The 15,155-nt window shown below is 41.3% G+C and overlaps 1 protein-coding gene across 7 annotated transcripts in view; it reads right to left on the bottom strand.

Annotated features, from left to right (window-relative positions):
- The window catches only part of HYDIN (HYDIN axonemal central pair apparatus protein), a 415,526-nt gene that overhangs the window by 247,060 nt on the left and 153,311 nt on the right, over positions 1 to 15,155 (bottom strand). For 6 of the 7 annotated variants that reach the window (XM_037516090.2, XM_054696975.1, XM_054696976.1 and 3 more), the window contains 3 exons: positions 8,599 to 8,628; positions 7,578 to 7,697; positions 4,133 to 4,267 (listed from right to left, as the gene is read on the bottom strand). In XM_037516090.2, coding sequence (XP_037371987.1) covers positions 4,133 to 4,267; positions 7,578 to 7,697; positions 8,599 to 8,628 — 285 coding nt within the window. Of the gene's footprint in view, positions 1 to 4,132; positions 4,268 to 7,577; positions 7,698 to 8,498; positions 8,530 to 8,598; positions 8,629 to 15,155 lie in introns of those variants that run through there. The other variant, XM_054696979.1, reaches the window with a different exon arrangement.

The following is a 15,155-nucleotide window of genomic DNA, read 5'->3' as shown; positions in this document are numbered from 1 at the left end:
AGAGAATTCACCAGAGCCAGAGCTGGGAGCAGAGCAGGCAGAAGGACTGAGGTACACTGCTGAGGGGAGCAGCGGGCGGCAGGAGAGGTCTGCGCGCCATGTGGGACCCTCCTCCGGTGGCCGGGGAGCAGCCGGGGATCGAACCGGCGCTGCAGAGGCAGCGGGCAGCTTCGCAACCCAGCGTTCAACCGCTGCGCCACCGGGGAGGCCCAAAATTGTTGATATTTTCTTGGGATTGATTTTTACTTATCTCACTTGACAAATATTTACTGCATATTTCCTGTGCGTTTGGCACTGTGCTAGGCATGGGGTTACAGGGGTGACCCAGGGTAAACTGGTGAGGACTAATTATAGGCAGGAAAAAATAAACCCAAACTCCTATCATTATTTTGCCAATAAAAATTGCTGATTGTGGAAATTGTTGCTATCTATGCTTTATTTAAAAATGCTGGCAATACAGTTTATTATTATTGCACACCTAGAAAACACAAAATGTTAACATTTTTCTATTCATCTTGGCCATGATTTTTCAATTTCCTACTAACTAATCAGGAAGACAATTCTGACTACAAATTAGATTATTTTCATAAAACATAACCAAGCAGTGAGATTGCATCAACTAGTATTTTCCTGAAACCACTGCTGCCATTTCCACATAACAGTGTTGCTGTAAACAGATGCTTCCTTAAGCTCAAGGAAGCACCCAGTTTTGCTTTCTTACAAAAGCCTAATATTTTTAATACTCCTTATAATAGTGAAGATACAAATGTTCAGAGGTCAAGAAAAAATGCCAGGCTCTAGAATTTTCTAGTGCTATTTTATGATAGCAATAATTACTATATTCCTACAGTACATGACATGGACACTAAGATTATCAGATTAATATCATAGCCAATCACTTTTTTAGGTGTGTGTGAGAAGAAGAGATAAGGAAAAGCCAAAGTGAATTTGCGGCACCTGTTATCTGGGTATTTGGCATTCTTAACAAGTTAAATCCCCAGGAAGTCAGATTAATAGATGACAAGGGGAAAAATGTAAATTGTATTATCACCTTCGACATGCTAATATACATGGGTGCTGAAAAGCCAACTGAAAGGGGACTGGCTTATTAAACTGTGGCATGCTGCAATTTACATATCTCACACTCCAGATGTGAAGAGGGTAAATGAGAATGGAGAAGGCTCAAATCAGCAGTGGATAAGGAGGAAAAATACATATGTATGTTCGCCATCACCATGGCCAAGCGAAGAAAAAGTGACAGTGAAAAGACTGACTTTTCTTTTTCCTAAAATAAATGCGACTTTAGTTCCTTCTCTGCTACGTTCTGGAACAACAATAGAGAGAGAGTGCAGCTAACGCTAGCCGGTCAGCCATTCTGTGCATGGTCCTGTTGCTTTCCAACAGGAAGAGTGAATGTAGATGCCCAGACGACTGAGAGCGCGTCTGGGAGGGGGGTCCTGCTGATGCAGCGAGTGTGGAAGAGCCTTGCAGAGACAGATGATCAAAACCAGCAGGAGTGTCCCCAGACACCTGGCTCTTACTTAGACAGTCAGCAAAAGAGGAAAACAACTTTGAGTCTAGAAAGACAAAGATGAGGACCTTCCAGCTGTCCTAGGAGTTAAGTCTCAGCACTACCACCTCTACAGCCTGAGTTTGATCCCTGGCCAGGGAGCTAACCCACACATGGCGCAGCAGACATCTCCTGTCTTGCCCGCTACTCCCCTCAGCAGTGTATTTCAGTAGATCTGGCTGTTCTGCTCCCCACTCTGTCTCTGGTGAATTCTCTCAGCCCTTACATCTCTGGCCTGCACCCCAGTTCTTCTACACAAAAAAAAAAAAAAATTAAAAAAAAAAGAAAGAAAGAAAAACAAAGCTGGGAACCCAAATCCAATACAAAATCTTAACACATCCAGAATTGGATCCTTGAAGTTCTCAGGGGCAGCCATTATTCTCACTGTTATTCTAACCCTATGTCCCCCAGCCTTTTGATAACTTCTAAATATTTAGAAGAAGAAACAGTTTAACAATGTTTAACTTAATTTTATTTAATTAGGGGGTTCCCAATAGGAATAAAATGCTGGGCAAATGGAATGAAATTAAAAGGCTGAGAGAAAGATAAACACTTACAAAATAGAGTCAAGTTCTAGTTCTCCATAGGAATGAGGGCATTTCACATTCGTAAATTAAATACCAACATACCTAAAATGTATTTCAATTATTTATTGCCTATATAGATGAATGGTAATAAGATCTCTCTCCTCTTTCAGCTTTTGATTAGGACAGAATTAAAACTATACAAAGAAAACAGAATAGTATAACAAACTCCAGTCTAACCATCACCCAGATTCTATCATTCTGGCTTCATCTGTACCATCCCCCACCTCTCCTCTCTACTGCTATTATTCTATTTTTATAGTTTTTAAGGTAAATTAAATCTATTAGAAAGCATGAATATTAAATCATTATTTTGACAAATGAATTTATCCCTAAAACCGGCACACCTATCACAATCTGGAAAGTTCCACATGTCCCTTTCTCAGCCAGACTTCCTGCAGGCAGAACGATACTTTCCCAACAGAACATATTTTCTCCCAAGCAGAAAAGAAATGAAGGAGAGCCAAATCCAGCAAACTTTATATTTCAAGCTGCACCAAAGGCTTATAATTAGCTTCCTACAGAAATGGCAGTGCAGGAATCTGACAGCCAAACTAAGGTCAGGTGCCGACCCGTCTCCTCACACAGGGTACTGGGACACAAAGCCTTGTGAAAAAATGAGCAACATATAACAACATAAAATAGCAACATATAACAAGAGCACAACTTCTGGAACTTCTAATCTTTTCATTTATTTTCATAGTACCCCAAATAAAATTACAGGTCTGTAAATACAACCCAAGAAATAAAAACTAATACCACAAAGTTACAAAATGATAACAGCACCCTTTCTATAATGGAAATTCTAAGCACTAATCACTACAAAGATGCATGCTTGGCACCACATTACAGTCTCTATTCTGCTTCCAAAGAAACAGAAAGGGTCATGGTGGTAGCAGGAATACCCGGAGCAACATTCACAGCGGCTGATCAGCATCAGTGGTGAGGAGCAGGGACTCAACGCTGGTTCTCTTGAACTCCGTTGTGCTTAGTTGGTTCCAACCACAACCACGCAACAGGCATGCACACACACTACACCTACTGTATACAACTCACATCTTGCGACGCCTGCCTGAGCCCTGTTCTCTGTCCTTACCCTGTGGTGGTGCTGGTAAGACCCCCTTCCTCACTCCCACTTGGAGCCACACAAAGGACAACTGCTGGGAAGGCCCCTCCATCCTTTGCTCCACTTAGTCCTTCCAGCCTCTATGACTAAGCAGAGGCCAAGAACGGGCCAAAATCCCCACAGCTCTGGGATTGCTGAGGGGAGATGTTCTCCTTTTGAACTTGGGCTCCTGCTAGCCTGCCTATGTCTTGACGAGGGTGAGTGCCCCCAGCAGGCCCTTGCCCTCAGCTCCAGGATCTCCCTCAAGCCTGGGTGGGGCTGGGGGTTAGGTCAGCCCGTCCCCCAGGACCTGTTCTCTACTAGTCATTGAGGAGCAAGGGGAGCCTAGGGCTTCGTGTCCTGGCCACATTCCTTGCCAGTAGTGAAACTGACACTGTGGTCAATAGTTGGATCTTGGATCTCCTCAAAACTAGTCAGAATCTGAGCAGGAGGGATGTGACTAAGTAGAGTATTAGGGCCCCAAGCTTCTAAGACACCATAACCATTATCCTTGCCTCAGCCCGTTGCATGCAGACCACACCTCCTGCAGCTATACAGTCAACTATAAACATGCTGAGGCCGGTGCCAGCGGACATCCAGAGGATTACCCTTCTTTATATCCTCACTACTTACAGCTCATACCCAACCCAAGCATTGTTTGACAATTCTTTCCTCACCCTCAGTGGGGCACCATCCCCAACTCTCACCCAACCCCTACTACTTCTGTCACTACCAACACCACAGTCACATCAACAACCACCACTACCACCAACACCAACACCCAGTGCCCTCATTGCCACCTTCATGAATGCTCAGAATTGCAAACCGCTGGTGACAGGTATTAAACCCAATTCTTCCTGGCACTGCTGTTACCTTGTTCTCCTCTGGAGTGAAGAGGATTCGGAATGTAGACGGCACTCCTGGAGCAACTTTGTGGCTAGTATTTTTGGGACTGATAACTTTAAAGTAAGGTGAACTTTCCTCAATGACTTTCACCATCCTTGGAATCTGCAGGGGAAAAGCACATGATGAAGGACATGGGGCACATGGGGCATGTGAAAAAGAAAAGGTACCTGCTTTGTGGTTAAAAAGGAAATCTGGCTACTATTTACCATCCATGAGACCTTGGTCAGGTCTGCACTTCAGCTTCCTCAACTGTACAGGAAGGTAACCGTGCCTATCTTTATCCCAGAGCCTCTCGCACAGAGGAAGCTTTCATTTTTATTAATGTTATTACTATTGTTCTATTGATGTTACAAGTTAAATAATCATCTAATTATTTAAATATAACTCTGTTCAAAGACTAACTGCTCAATCACCCACACACAGTGAAGCTGGATTTCCTAGCATCTGGGGAAGGAGCACAGTGCTTCCTCCTAAGGAGCAGCCACTGACATGGAGTTGCACTGAAGCTTTGAAGTAACTTTGGAGGCTCATTATGATTTCCCTTCTACAGATGAAGAAAGTGACACTTGCCCTGAGTGCTCCAGCTTCACTTAGCAATACTGCTGGGAGCCACAATGCTATGGTTAATAAGGAAAATATATATTTTGTCATTTAGATAACAAAAAATCCATTTTCTCTTCATCCACAGTCCTGGCTCACAGCTTCTCAAAACCTTGGAATTCCTTAAGTGTTGAATGTGATAACATTTCTTTTGTGATAAGAGTAAGGTGACTTTGGGAAGTATTTAAGGATGGAGACTGGTTGCTTGGAAACATCAAGATGTGATTAGAGGGACAGAACTTCTAGTCCCAACCCAGACCTCCAGAGAGGAGCTGGAGATTGAGTTCAATTGCCAATAGCCAAATATTTATCAATTGTGCCTATGTAGTGAAACTTCCATAAAAACCAAAAAGGACTGTCTGGCTCAAGAAGATGTGGTATATATACACAATGGAATATTATTCAGCAATCAAAAAAGGTAAACTCATGCAATTTGCAGCAACATGGATGGAGCTGGAAGGGATCATGCTCAGAGAAATAAGCCAGAAAGAAAAAGAAAAATACTGGATGGTCTCACTCATAGCAGGAATTCAGAAAACCTAAATAAGGGACCAGGAAAAAGAATAACTATAAGAAAGAAAAAATCAAAATCAACAAGCAACTATAAACCAAAGACACACTACGGGGGGGAAGGGGAAGGGAGAGAAGGGATTGGGGTCAAAATAAGAGGGGTGCAATCGTATGGGAAATATAACCAAGATAAAAATGCATACATTGTGCAAAAATTAAAAATGATTTAAGAAATATATGAAAAAATAAATTAAATTTAAAAAAAAAAAGGAGGGGCCTTCAGAAAACTTCCCAACGTGTGCACATGTGGAAGAACTGGGAGAGAGGATGACAGCACCAGGCCTTTTCCCCTACCTTGCCCTGTGTATCTCTTCCATCTGGCTATTCCTGAGTAATATCCACTGTGATAAATCAGTGATGTAGTGAGTAAATAGGTTCTGTATGCTGCTCCAGCAAATGAAATGAACCTGAGGAGGGGCTCATGGGAACTTCTCATTATGGCCAGTTGGTCAGAAGCACAAATAATAAACTGGGCTTGCAAATGAACCTCCAGGGTAAGGAGAGGGGGTCTGGGGGCCTCCCATCTCTAGCTGGTGGGTGAGATGAACAGGGAACAGCCTGAGTTTGCTGCTGATGTCTGAAGGGAGGGCAGTGCTAGGAGACTTAGCCCCTTTCCTTTTCTGGAATCTGATGCCATCCCCGCATAGGAAATAGTGTCAGAATTAAGCTGAATTCTCAGATATCTGGAAGGGAACTGAGAATTGCTTGTTAGTGTTGGAGAGCCTCCACACATACTCAGGTTGCAAACTGGTGAGGACACCAATTCAGGAGTCAAGTGCCAGCCTAAGTCTACCTTCCCTTTCTCTGGGACTGTCCTAAGTAGACAGCAGAGGAAAGTTAACAGTATTTAATGTATGACTTACAAGTCTCAGGTAAAAGTGAAGGAAAAAGAACCCCCACATTCTCTCAAAGCTAAAACCCAGGAGGAAGGGAAGATCTCGAGAAATGCAGAGACAATCTGGACACATTTTAGGACAAGAGATAGAGATGTAAAAAGGAAATGTGTGCAGATCTGGTAGAATGGAACTAGCTTTGCTGGTGGGAGGAACATGTGGTGGCATTTCTCATGTGGTGAATGATACCACGTAAGCTACGTGCTATGTATCTCTTCAAGAGATCTGGGTACAGAATCCTGAGCCCTTTGGACTCTTTCTCTGTCTGCCTACCCTGCTAGCTTCTGTCCCACAAGCTTTTCTCACTAACACTCCTGAGGTGAACTAAGTACATCATTTTCTCCAGAGTCTCACGTTGCTGTCACTATGTCACCTGCTGATCCCTGAAAGGCTTCACCGCTTCCTTCAATGAGCTACTGTCCCAAGTGTAACTGCGAGTCCTCCCATCTGCCTCGGTTTCTTGCATAGTCTTCACTTATTTCTTCTTTTTTCTTAAAGCCAGGTCTTTGCCTTCACACTCTCAGGCTCGGGCAGGTCTACCTCTGGGTCTTCAGGCCTGAAGTTTGGCCTCGCTCAGGTACCTGCCTTGCCAGCCTATTCCTTTCACACTCAACAGTGCTTCACGCTGACCTTCTGCATTATCCACTCTTCTCATTATTGTTAGATGTCAAGGAAATCTTCAGACACTTGGTTATGTTTTCTTGAAATAAACCCTAATTTAGCTCTGAAGAAAGAGGCAAAAGGGTGGAGAAGAAGCCTCAGGGGCACCCACAAAGAGACAAGGCAGAAATGGTGGCAGAAGCCAACCAGAACTGTCTATAAATGACATGCGTGGGCCACCAAATGGGTGGAGGGGGGGTGGGGAGACAGAGGAAAGGGAGAGAGGAAGAAGGGTCTTTTTTTAATACAATTTGAAGAATATAAAAGCCCTGGCTCAACCACTGCTACTCATCCAAGTGCAGTTTATACCTTCAGTTGGAGAAATGGTGATGCTGGTACAGAGCAGGGACACGCAAATGGCAGCTGGCCAGTCAGGAATGAAAGCTGAGCTCAGCTGGCCACACACGACAACCTCCCAACAGTCAGCTAGTCAGTCCTAGTTGGAAGTACCTTAAAGCGCACGCTGGGTACCCACCATCTGTTGGGCACTGCCCTGGGGCTGGACATCCAGCAACAAACAAACCAGTGAGGCCTTGTCTTCACAGAGCTTACGGTTCAAGGGCATGTTTTCACATCATTTTCATAGGCCTATAAACTTGATTCTTTTCTTCATCTGAGATCCCACAGGATCCCATTTTATTTAACCCCTCTCACAAGTCCAGGAAAGGTACCATCTCAAACATACTCACTTTGTCGTTGTTCCTCAAGACCAGTGGAACCTCGTAGACTTCAGACGGGGTGTAGTTCTGAAATACAATTTCTGATGGAAAGGGCTGGAATAATGCCTGATCCACGTCAATTCTTGAAAACTGCAGTTGAAAGAGAAAATTCATCGTATTAATCACACAATGGTAAATGTGTCTGGGGAAAGGCAGAAAATACTATTGATATATTGACCTGTGGATATTAATATGAAGAACACAGGAAACACTCAAAAAGGGGTGACCACTATAAACGTTGATTGTTATAACTAGTGAGGGTGGCATCACCTTCTTTAATACAAAAGAAATTACAAATTGTGGTCCCTGGTTAAAAAGAAATAGGCTAATCAGAACACCAGCCTTAGATTTCCATTTCCAATAATGGATAAGAAGGTATTTGAACCAACTTCCATTTGAGAATAACCAGAAAGCTCTATCAACAAATTCATGCTTGGAAGCACCAAAGTGCTACTGAGACAAGGAGGAATTACTGGCCAAAATCCATGAAAAACAGGTAACTCAGGGTGGAAGGTAGAGTAAATAGAGAAAACTGGAATACTTTTTCCCTAGATCTAAGACCATGGCTAGAATTAGAACTTGACTACTTTTTCCCAGGACTACTTTTTTTTCTAGAAGCTAAAAAAAGGCAAGGAAGTGGATTCTCCCTATAAGCTTTCAAAAGGAAAGCAGTCCTGTTGAACCATTTTAAACTTCTGTCCTCCAGACAGAAGTGAATATGCATTGTGTAAGCCACTAAATTTGTGGTTATTTGTTATCACAAATAGCAATGGAGATGTAAGGGGGCTAAGACCCTGTGCAGCACTTTTAAAGAGTAGCAGGGCTGGGGAAACAGTTTGGAATCCACGCTTGTAAAGGGCAGTGGGCCTGATGGACTTCCCCAACACTGACCCATGCAGGGCTGTACCACAGAACAGGAATACATTATGGCAGACAGATCCTCAGTCCTTGAAAGTGAACTAAGGAGACAATTCAGCTTGTGGGTGCTTACAGGGATGGTGTAGAAGCAAATGTGTCCTCTCTGGAAGACAAGAACATCACAGGGGTTCAAGTCAGTTCTACAACTTTCAGTTTTGAAATGAAAACTTAAAACAAGAAAATTGTTTGCAACCACCAAAAACTGCATATTGAAAAATGACCAGATATATGAGGAAATAAGGAGTCATAAGGCAAAAACCAGCAGAAATGAGACTGCAGAAGAGAGAGATCTGGTTCATGCTTAGTCTGTACAAGAAAATGAAAGAAAAGGTTGAGAACTGTGGCAGAGAATTGGCAATGATTAAAAAAAGAAATAAGTGTAAATGTACAACTTAAATTATAACAACTAAAATTAAGAATTCAATGTATGTGTTTAGAAGATTAGCTGAAATTGAAGAATTACTGAACTAGAAGAAGATAGACCAGAAGAAAATATCTAGAACTAAGCAATTGTAAAAATGGAAAAGTGTAGAAGTGGGAGCTCTATGCCAAAAGGTATGAAATAGGTGAAATTGGAATCCAAGAAGACAGCATTGATGCTGAAGCAACATTTGATGAAGTAATGTCAGAGATTTTTCTAAAATCGATGACAGTATCAAGACATAGAAAATAAATCTTATAAAGTATACAACACAAAGTAAACCCTAATATTAACTATGAACTTCAGTCAGTAATGATGTATCAATATTGGTTCATCAACTATAAAACAAAACATAACAAAGAGCACAAGTATAAGATATAAATCATAGGGCCTCCCCGGTGGCGCAGCGGTTGAGCGCTGGGTTGCGAAGCTGCCCGCGGCCTCTGCAGCGCCGGTTCGATTCCCGGCTGCGCCCCGGCCACCAGAGGAGGGTCCCACATGGCGCGCAGACCTCTTCTGCTGCCCACTGCTCCCCTCAGCAGTGTACTTCAGTCCTTCTGCCTGCTCTGCTCCCCGCTCTGGCTCTGGTGAATTCTCTCACCCTCCCGCGCTTCTGACTGTACCCAGTGCATGTATAAACAAAACAAACAAACAAACAAACAAATAAATAAACATGCCTCTATAAAAAAAAAATAAAAAAAAAGATATAAATCATAGGAGAAACTATATGTATATGTGTGTCAGGGTGGTGGGGTATGTGGGTACTCTGGATTTTCCAATCAATATTTCTATGAATATGAAACTTCTCTTAAAGTTCATCAATTAATTTTAAAAATTTAAATTGGAAAGAAATAAAACTGCCAATATTCTAGGATAATAAGAGTGTTTGCATAGACAATCCAGATAAATTGTTAGATACATTGTTAGAAGTAAAATGAGACTTTGACAAGGCTACTGGATATGATGCAACAGTGATTAAAAAAAGATACCATTATAATTATTCCTTACTAAACAAAACACAATTTTAAACAGAGGGAAAATCTATTATATAATATTGCATTAAAAATATAAAATAAGAATAAATAGAACAGAATGAAAAAGACCAAATAGAAAACTAAAACTTCACTAACAGAAATTAAAGAAGACTTCAAGAAATGGAGAGACACAATAAGTCCATGGATAAGAAGTAATATTGTAAGGATAGCAATTCTTCCTCAATTAATTTATAGATTTAATGCAATCTCAATCAAAATCTCTCTGCTCAATAAATTGATCCTAAAATGTACATGGGAGTACAGAGAACCAAAAATATCTGCGATAAATGCCGTGGTTTGGAGATGGACAGACAGACCAACCAATGGTATACAACAGTCCAGAAACCCATCCTCACATATCTGGACTCCGGGCGCATGACAAAGGAGGCCCTCCAGTGCAGGAGGCGGGGCTTTTACATAAATGACACCTAGAATCAAAGATAGACGCCGTGTGGGTTGTAACTGGAAGCATAGACTCCCTTCATTCCTGCCCTTCCCACAGTAAGTCGGGTTGTGAAAAGATGTCTGCAAGAAGGTCTGCTAGATCTCGGGTGAGGTTTGCAACACTCAGATCTCCAAAGCAGATAAAAGGCAAAATCACCAACTCCTTGTTTGAAATAAAGGAATAGCAACAAGAAATTTCCTAGATGCCATCTGGGACTGTGAAATAGTAGGGAAGGCAGAGCTGAGCTAGAAAACACAGATATGCATATTTATAGGAAGCAGTCTGTCACTGAGGCAGGATGGGAGAGAAGGCATGTGAATCCTAAGAATCCCTACAGTCAGAGCTCCTGGGAGAAGAAAAGACTAACACAATTCAGTCACTCTTCCGTCCTTCCTCTCCCCCCCTTCCAAGTGCACACACACACACACTCCTTGGTCCTAAAAAGCTGCATGGAGAATCTCCATGAAGACTTCCTGCTGCTCTGGGGCACTGCCCAGACCCTGCTTCAGCACTAACTGCCTGCAAACTACAAGTCCAGAAAGAATTCCCTTTCTTTCTTTCAAAGATGAGCGGTAAAAACAATCATGGCGCTTATCAAGCCAGCATCTATGCAAAAAAACTCAAGAAAAAATAAAAGTAAACAAAATGGCAAATAAACATTTACCAGAAAAGCATGACCTCAGAGCAATGAAAACCCTAACATTCTATTTCACCATAAATGCAAAGAACATAATGGGAAAAATTCAGAGAGCACAAAGCAAATATTCAAGAGTGCAGAGAAGCGATAAGCAATCAGAGGAGATGAAAAATTCATATGTTCATTCAATACTAATTGAGTTTTCAGTGTTTTCCACATGCTGAGCAAAGTCCTGCCTCGTGGCATTCTTGGGTAAATGGACCAAAAATAAGGAAATATACACTATGAGGTCAGGTGGTGAGAGGAAGGCCATGAAGAAAATTAAGGCAGGACAAGGAAAGTGACTGGGGGAACACTGTTTTTTACTGGAGTGAAGGGTGATGGGGGGAGGAAGGACAAAAGAAGAGGCTGAAATCATAACAAATTTGATCTATTTAACAATTTGCCTAGAGTTAGCCTTTTAACTGCCACTGCTGGGCCAAGAAATGGGAAGCATTGGTTAGCAAAGTTCCTACCATTGCCATGATAAATATATTGGCAAAAGGAATGTATGAACACACACACACACACACTGTGCACTCACACTTACTTTCTATTGACTTAGAAATTAGGTAACAATTGGAATCAGGGGTTAGGGTCATATTGAAGAAGATGGAAAACTGTTTACCATTTTTATGACTTGCATGGTAACTATGTTTCACACACAAGAGTTTTACAGAAAACCCTGCACAGCAGCCAGCTGCCATGGGAAGCTGCACTGCAAGCTGGGGAGACAATGAGCCTTCACACCAGCATACACCACTTACTGAAGTCACATTCAGTTCCAATGTGCTCACATTTACGTGGGGAAGAGTAGAAGAAAAAGATCAATGAGGGAGGCAGACTCAGCTGGTGAGGGGGACAACTTGTGACTCTGAGGATAACTGAAAACTACTGCATAGTTTTAAACACAGAAGTAATATGTTCTGATTTATTTTTGTAATCACTCTTATGTTTTTGTAACACAGAATTATCAATCAATTGACAGCAGGATGAAAACAGGGAGGCTATTCAGTAGTCTTTTGATGGTGGCGGATTGAACTGGGATGGAGGGGGTGGTAGTGGTGGTGATGAGCATAGGTTTGAGTACTGATGTATTTGTATTCTAAAAGTTCTACGCACCCCTATGTTCACAGCAGCCCTATTCACAATAGCCAAGACCTGGAAATAGTCTAAATACCCACCAACAGATGACTAAAAAAGTTGTGATCTATATACTCAATGGACTACTACTCAGCTATTAAAAAAGATGAAATCTTGCCTTTAGCAACAACATAGATGGACCCTGGGATGATTGTGCTATACAGTCAGAAAACGAGAGACAAATACCAGATGGTTTCACTCATATGTGGAATATAAATAAACTGAACAAACCATCTAACAAAATACAACAAAAATTACTCAAGACTCTGAGAACAAAATAGTGGTTATCAGAGGGAAGGAAAGTGCTGAGAGGAATCAGTAGAGGGGGTCAATGTGAAAGTGGTGAATGGTACTAGAACTTTGGTAAATACATATATCAAGGTGTGAAGCTATACTCCTGAAACTTAAATAGCACTGTAAGTCAATAATAAATCAATTAAACAAAGATATATTTGTGAGGGCAGAGTCAATAGTACTTACTGGATTTCATATAAGATATGAGAAAAAGAGAGGTATCAGCAATAACTCCAAGGTTTTTGCCTGTGTATTAATGAAGATACTACAGGCTGAAGGAGGGAGACAAAAAATAGAAAGATCAGGTTTTTAGGTAAGGAATGTAATAGAATAATCAAGTCTCAAAAACTTTAAGTTTGAACTGCTAATCATACATTGAGCTAAATATATAGTCCAGAGTTTAGGGCATAGGCAATGGTAGGAGATATAAGTATAGAAATAATCATACAACACCTGAAACTCATGTAATATTATAATGCAGTATTACTTAGATCATTTTTAGTAATTGTACCAAAAAAAAAAAAAAACAAAGGACTTCAAAACCTTTTTGTAAAAGGGGCCACCTAAGGAGTGAGTTAAGAAAAGAAAGTCTATTATCAAAAAAAAAAAAAAAGAAAGAAAGAAAAGAAAAGAAAGTAGAGGTCTAAGGACCAACTGGGGCACTCCAACATTTAGTGCTCAGGAAAAGGAGAAACATACAGCAAATAAAATAAGAAAATAACTGGTAAAGTAGGCAGAAAACCAAAGGAATGTGGTATCTGAGACACAAATGAGTCTAAGAGACACTGTGTCGAATGCTGTGAGCCAACCCAGGTCTGCTGAGTTAGTCAAGCTTAAGAATGAATTTTAAGAGAAACACACACACACAAAAACCTCTAAGTAACAGCCATAAAGGATCACTTGGTGAATGCAATTATCATGAAATAGAAATAAACAGAAAGTTAAAAATGGCTCAGAGCATGCTCATATTTGACATTCCTAAAGAAGCAACCCCCAAAGTTGCTGTGAAAAAAACACTTGATAATTCAAGAAAAAATTTCTTTGACTAAATAAAGGTGTTTATTTTTATAAATATCAGGGGAAATTTAGAACTAGCCTAATAAAATGACTGGACATCAAATACAAATAAACAGCTTTAGGCAGGCAAGCTAAAAGATTGAAGTGTCTGTATGGGAGGAAATAAATTTGGCTTCCTGCTTCCGCACTTAAAGCCAGAGGAAGTGAGGACTCGAGCAGCAAAGTACTACAGGAAAAATATGTGACCTGAGAATTTTATACCTAGCAAGTCTTCACTTCTGTATAAAGGCATTAGACAAATATTGACAAACACATAAAACCAAGGAACTATTGTTTCCATAAGAACTTTTTGAAGAAATTAGTAGAGGATCACTACAATCCAACTTAGAGACAAATGAGATTCCAGAATATAATGTAAAAACAGCCACCTGGGTTAAGAGAAGAAAAAGAAAAAATGAGACACAGAAAGTTTAGTAATTTCCTCATACTTCATAGCAGGTGTCAAAATACATGAGAACAGGACCTCCCTGGTGGCACAGGCGGTTGAATGCAGCACTGTGAAGCTGTCCGCAGCCTCTGCAGTGCTGGTTCGATCCCTGTCGGCCTCAGAGCAACCCACATGGCGAGCAGACCTCTCCTGTCTTGCCCGCTGCTCCCCTCAGCAGTGTATTTTATCAATCTGCCTGTTCTGTTCCCCACTCTGTCTCTGGTGAATCCTCTCACCCTCCCGCGCATCTGGCCTGTACCCCGGCTCTTACATAAATAAAAAAAAAAACTTAAGAAAAAAAATTAAATAAAAAAAATACATGAGAACACACCCGGCAAAAAAATACATGAGAACACACCCGGCGCACCCAATACATGAAGAGAAATGCATGTAGTGTGGAAGGAGCTATGCGAAGGTGCAACCAGTTCCTTAATGTGGGTGAACTACCTTTGGGAAAAGTGGTGATCCTTGTCCTCAGAGTTAGAGGCTGGTTGTGGGAAAGAGAAGAAGCAGTAACTATTCTGATCTCTAAGTAATATTCCATTGTGTATATATACCACATCTTCTTGAACCAGTCATCTGTTTTTGGGCATTGAGGTTGTTTCCATGTTTTGGCTATGGTAGACAGTGCTGCAACAAACATAAGCATGCAGGTTTCCTGTTGAATTAGTGTTTTTGTGTCCTTTGATCAGCGATCAACAAAGACAAACTCATGCCATTTGTGGCAACATGGATGGAGCTGGGAGGGATTATGCCCAGCGAAATAAATCAGAAGGAAAAAGAAAAACATTGAATGGTTTCACTTATAGGTGGAATATAGGAAAACCAAACAAAGGGTCAGGAAAAAGACAAAACTTGCAGGCAGATCGTAGATCTGAGGCAAATAGCAGGGGAGGGAGAGGGTGAGAGCAGGGGAGGGAAGAGCACAAGGGACGATGGGAATGGGTCACAGGTGCGCTGGTGGTTGGAAAATCTGGGGACTACACCCGAGGGGAGAAATCAAATATTGTACAAAAATGAACAACGATATAAGAAATAAAAAATAAATAATTTTTTTAAAAAGCACCAACTAGAGCTGGCAGTGCTCTGGAGAAACAGGAATGTCATCACACC

This window comes from Talpa occidentalis, unplaced genomic scaffold (genome assembly GCF_014898055.3).
Source record: "Talpa occidentalis isolate TD23 unplaced genomic scaffold, MPIMG_talOcc4v2.1 talOcc4.17, whole genome shotgun sequence".
Taxonomy (NCBI): Eukaryota; Metazoa; Chordata; class Mammalia; order Eulipotyphla; family Talpidae; genus Talpa; species Talpa occidentalis.
Note: the sequence above shows the minus strand (reverse complement) of the source record. Positions and strands in the feature narration are given on the sequence as shown.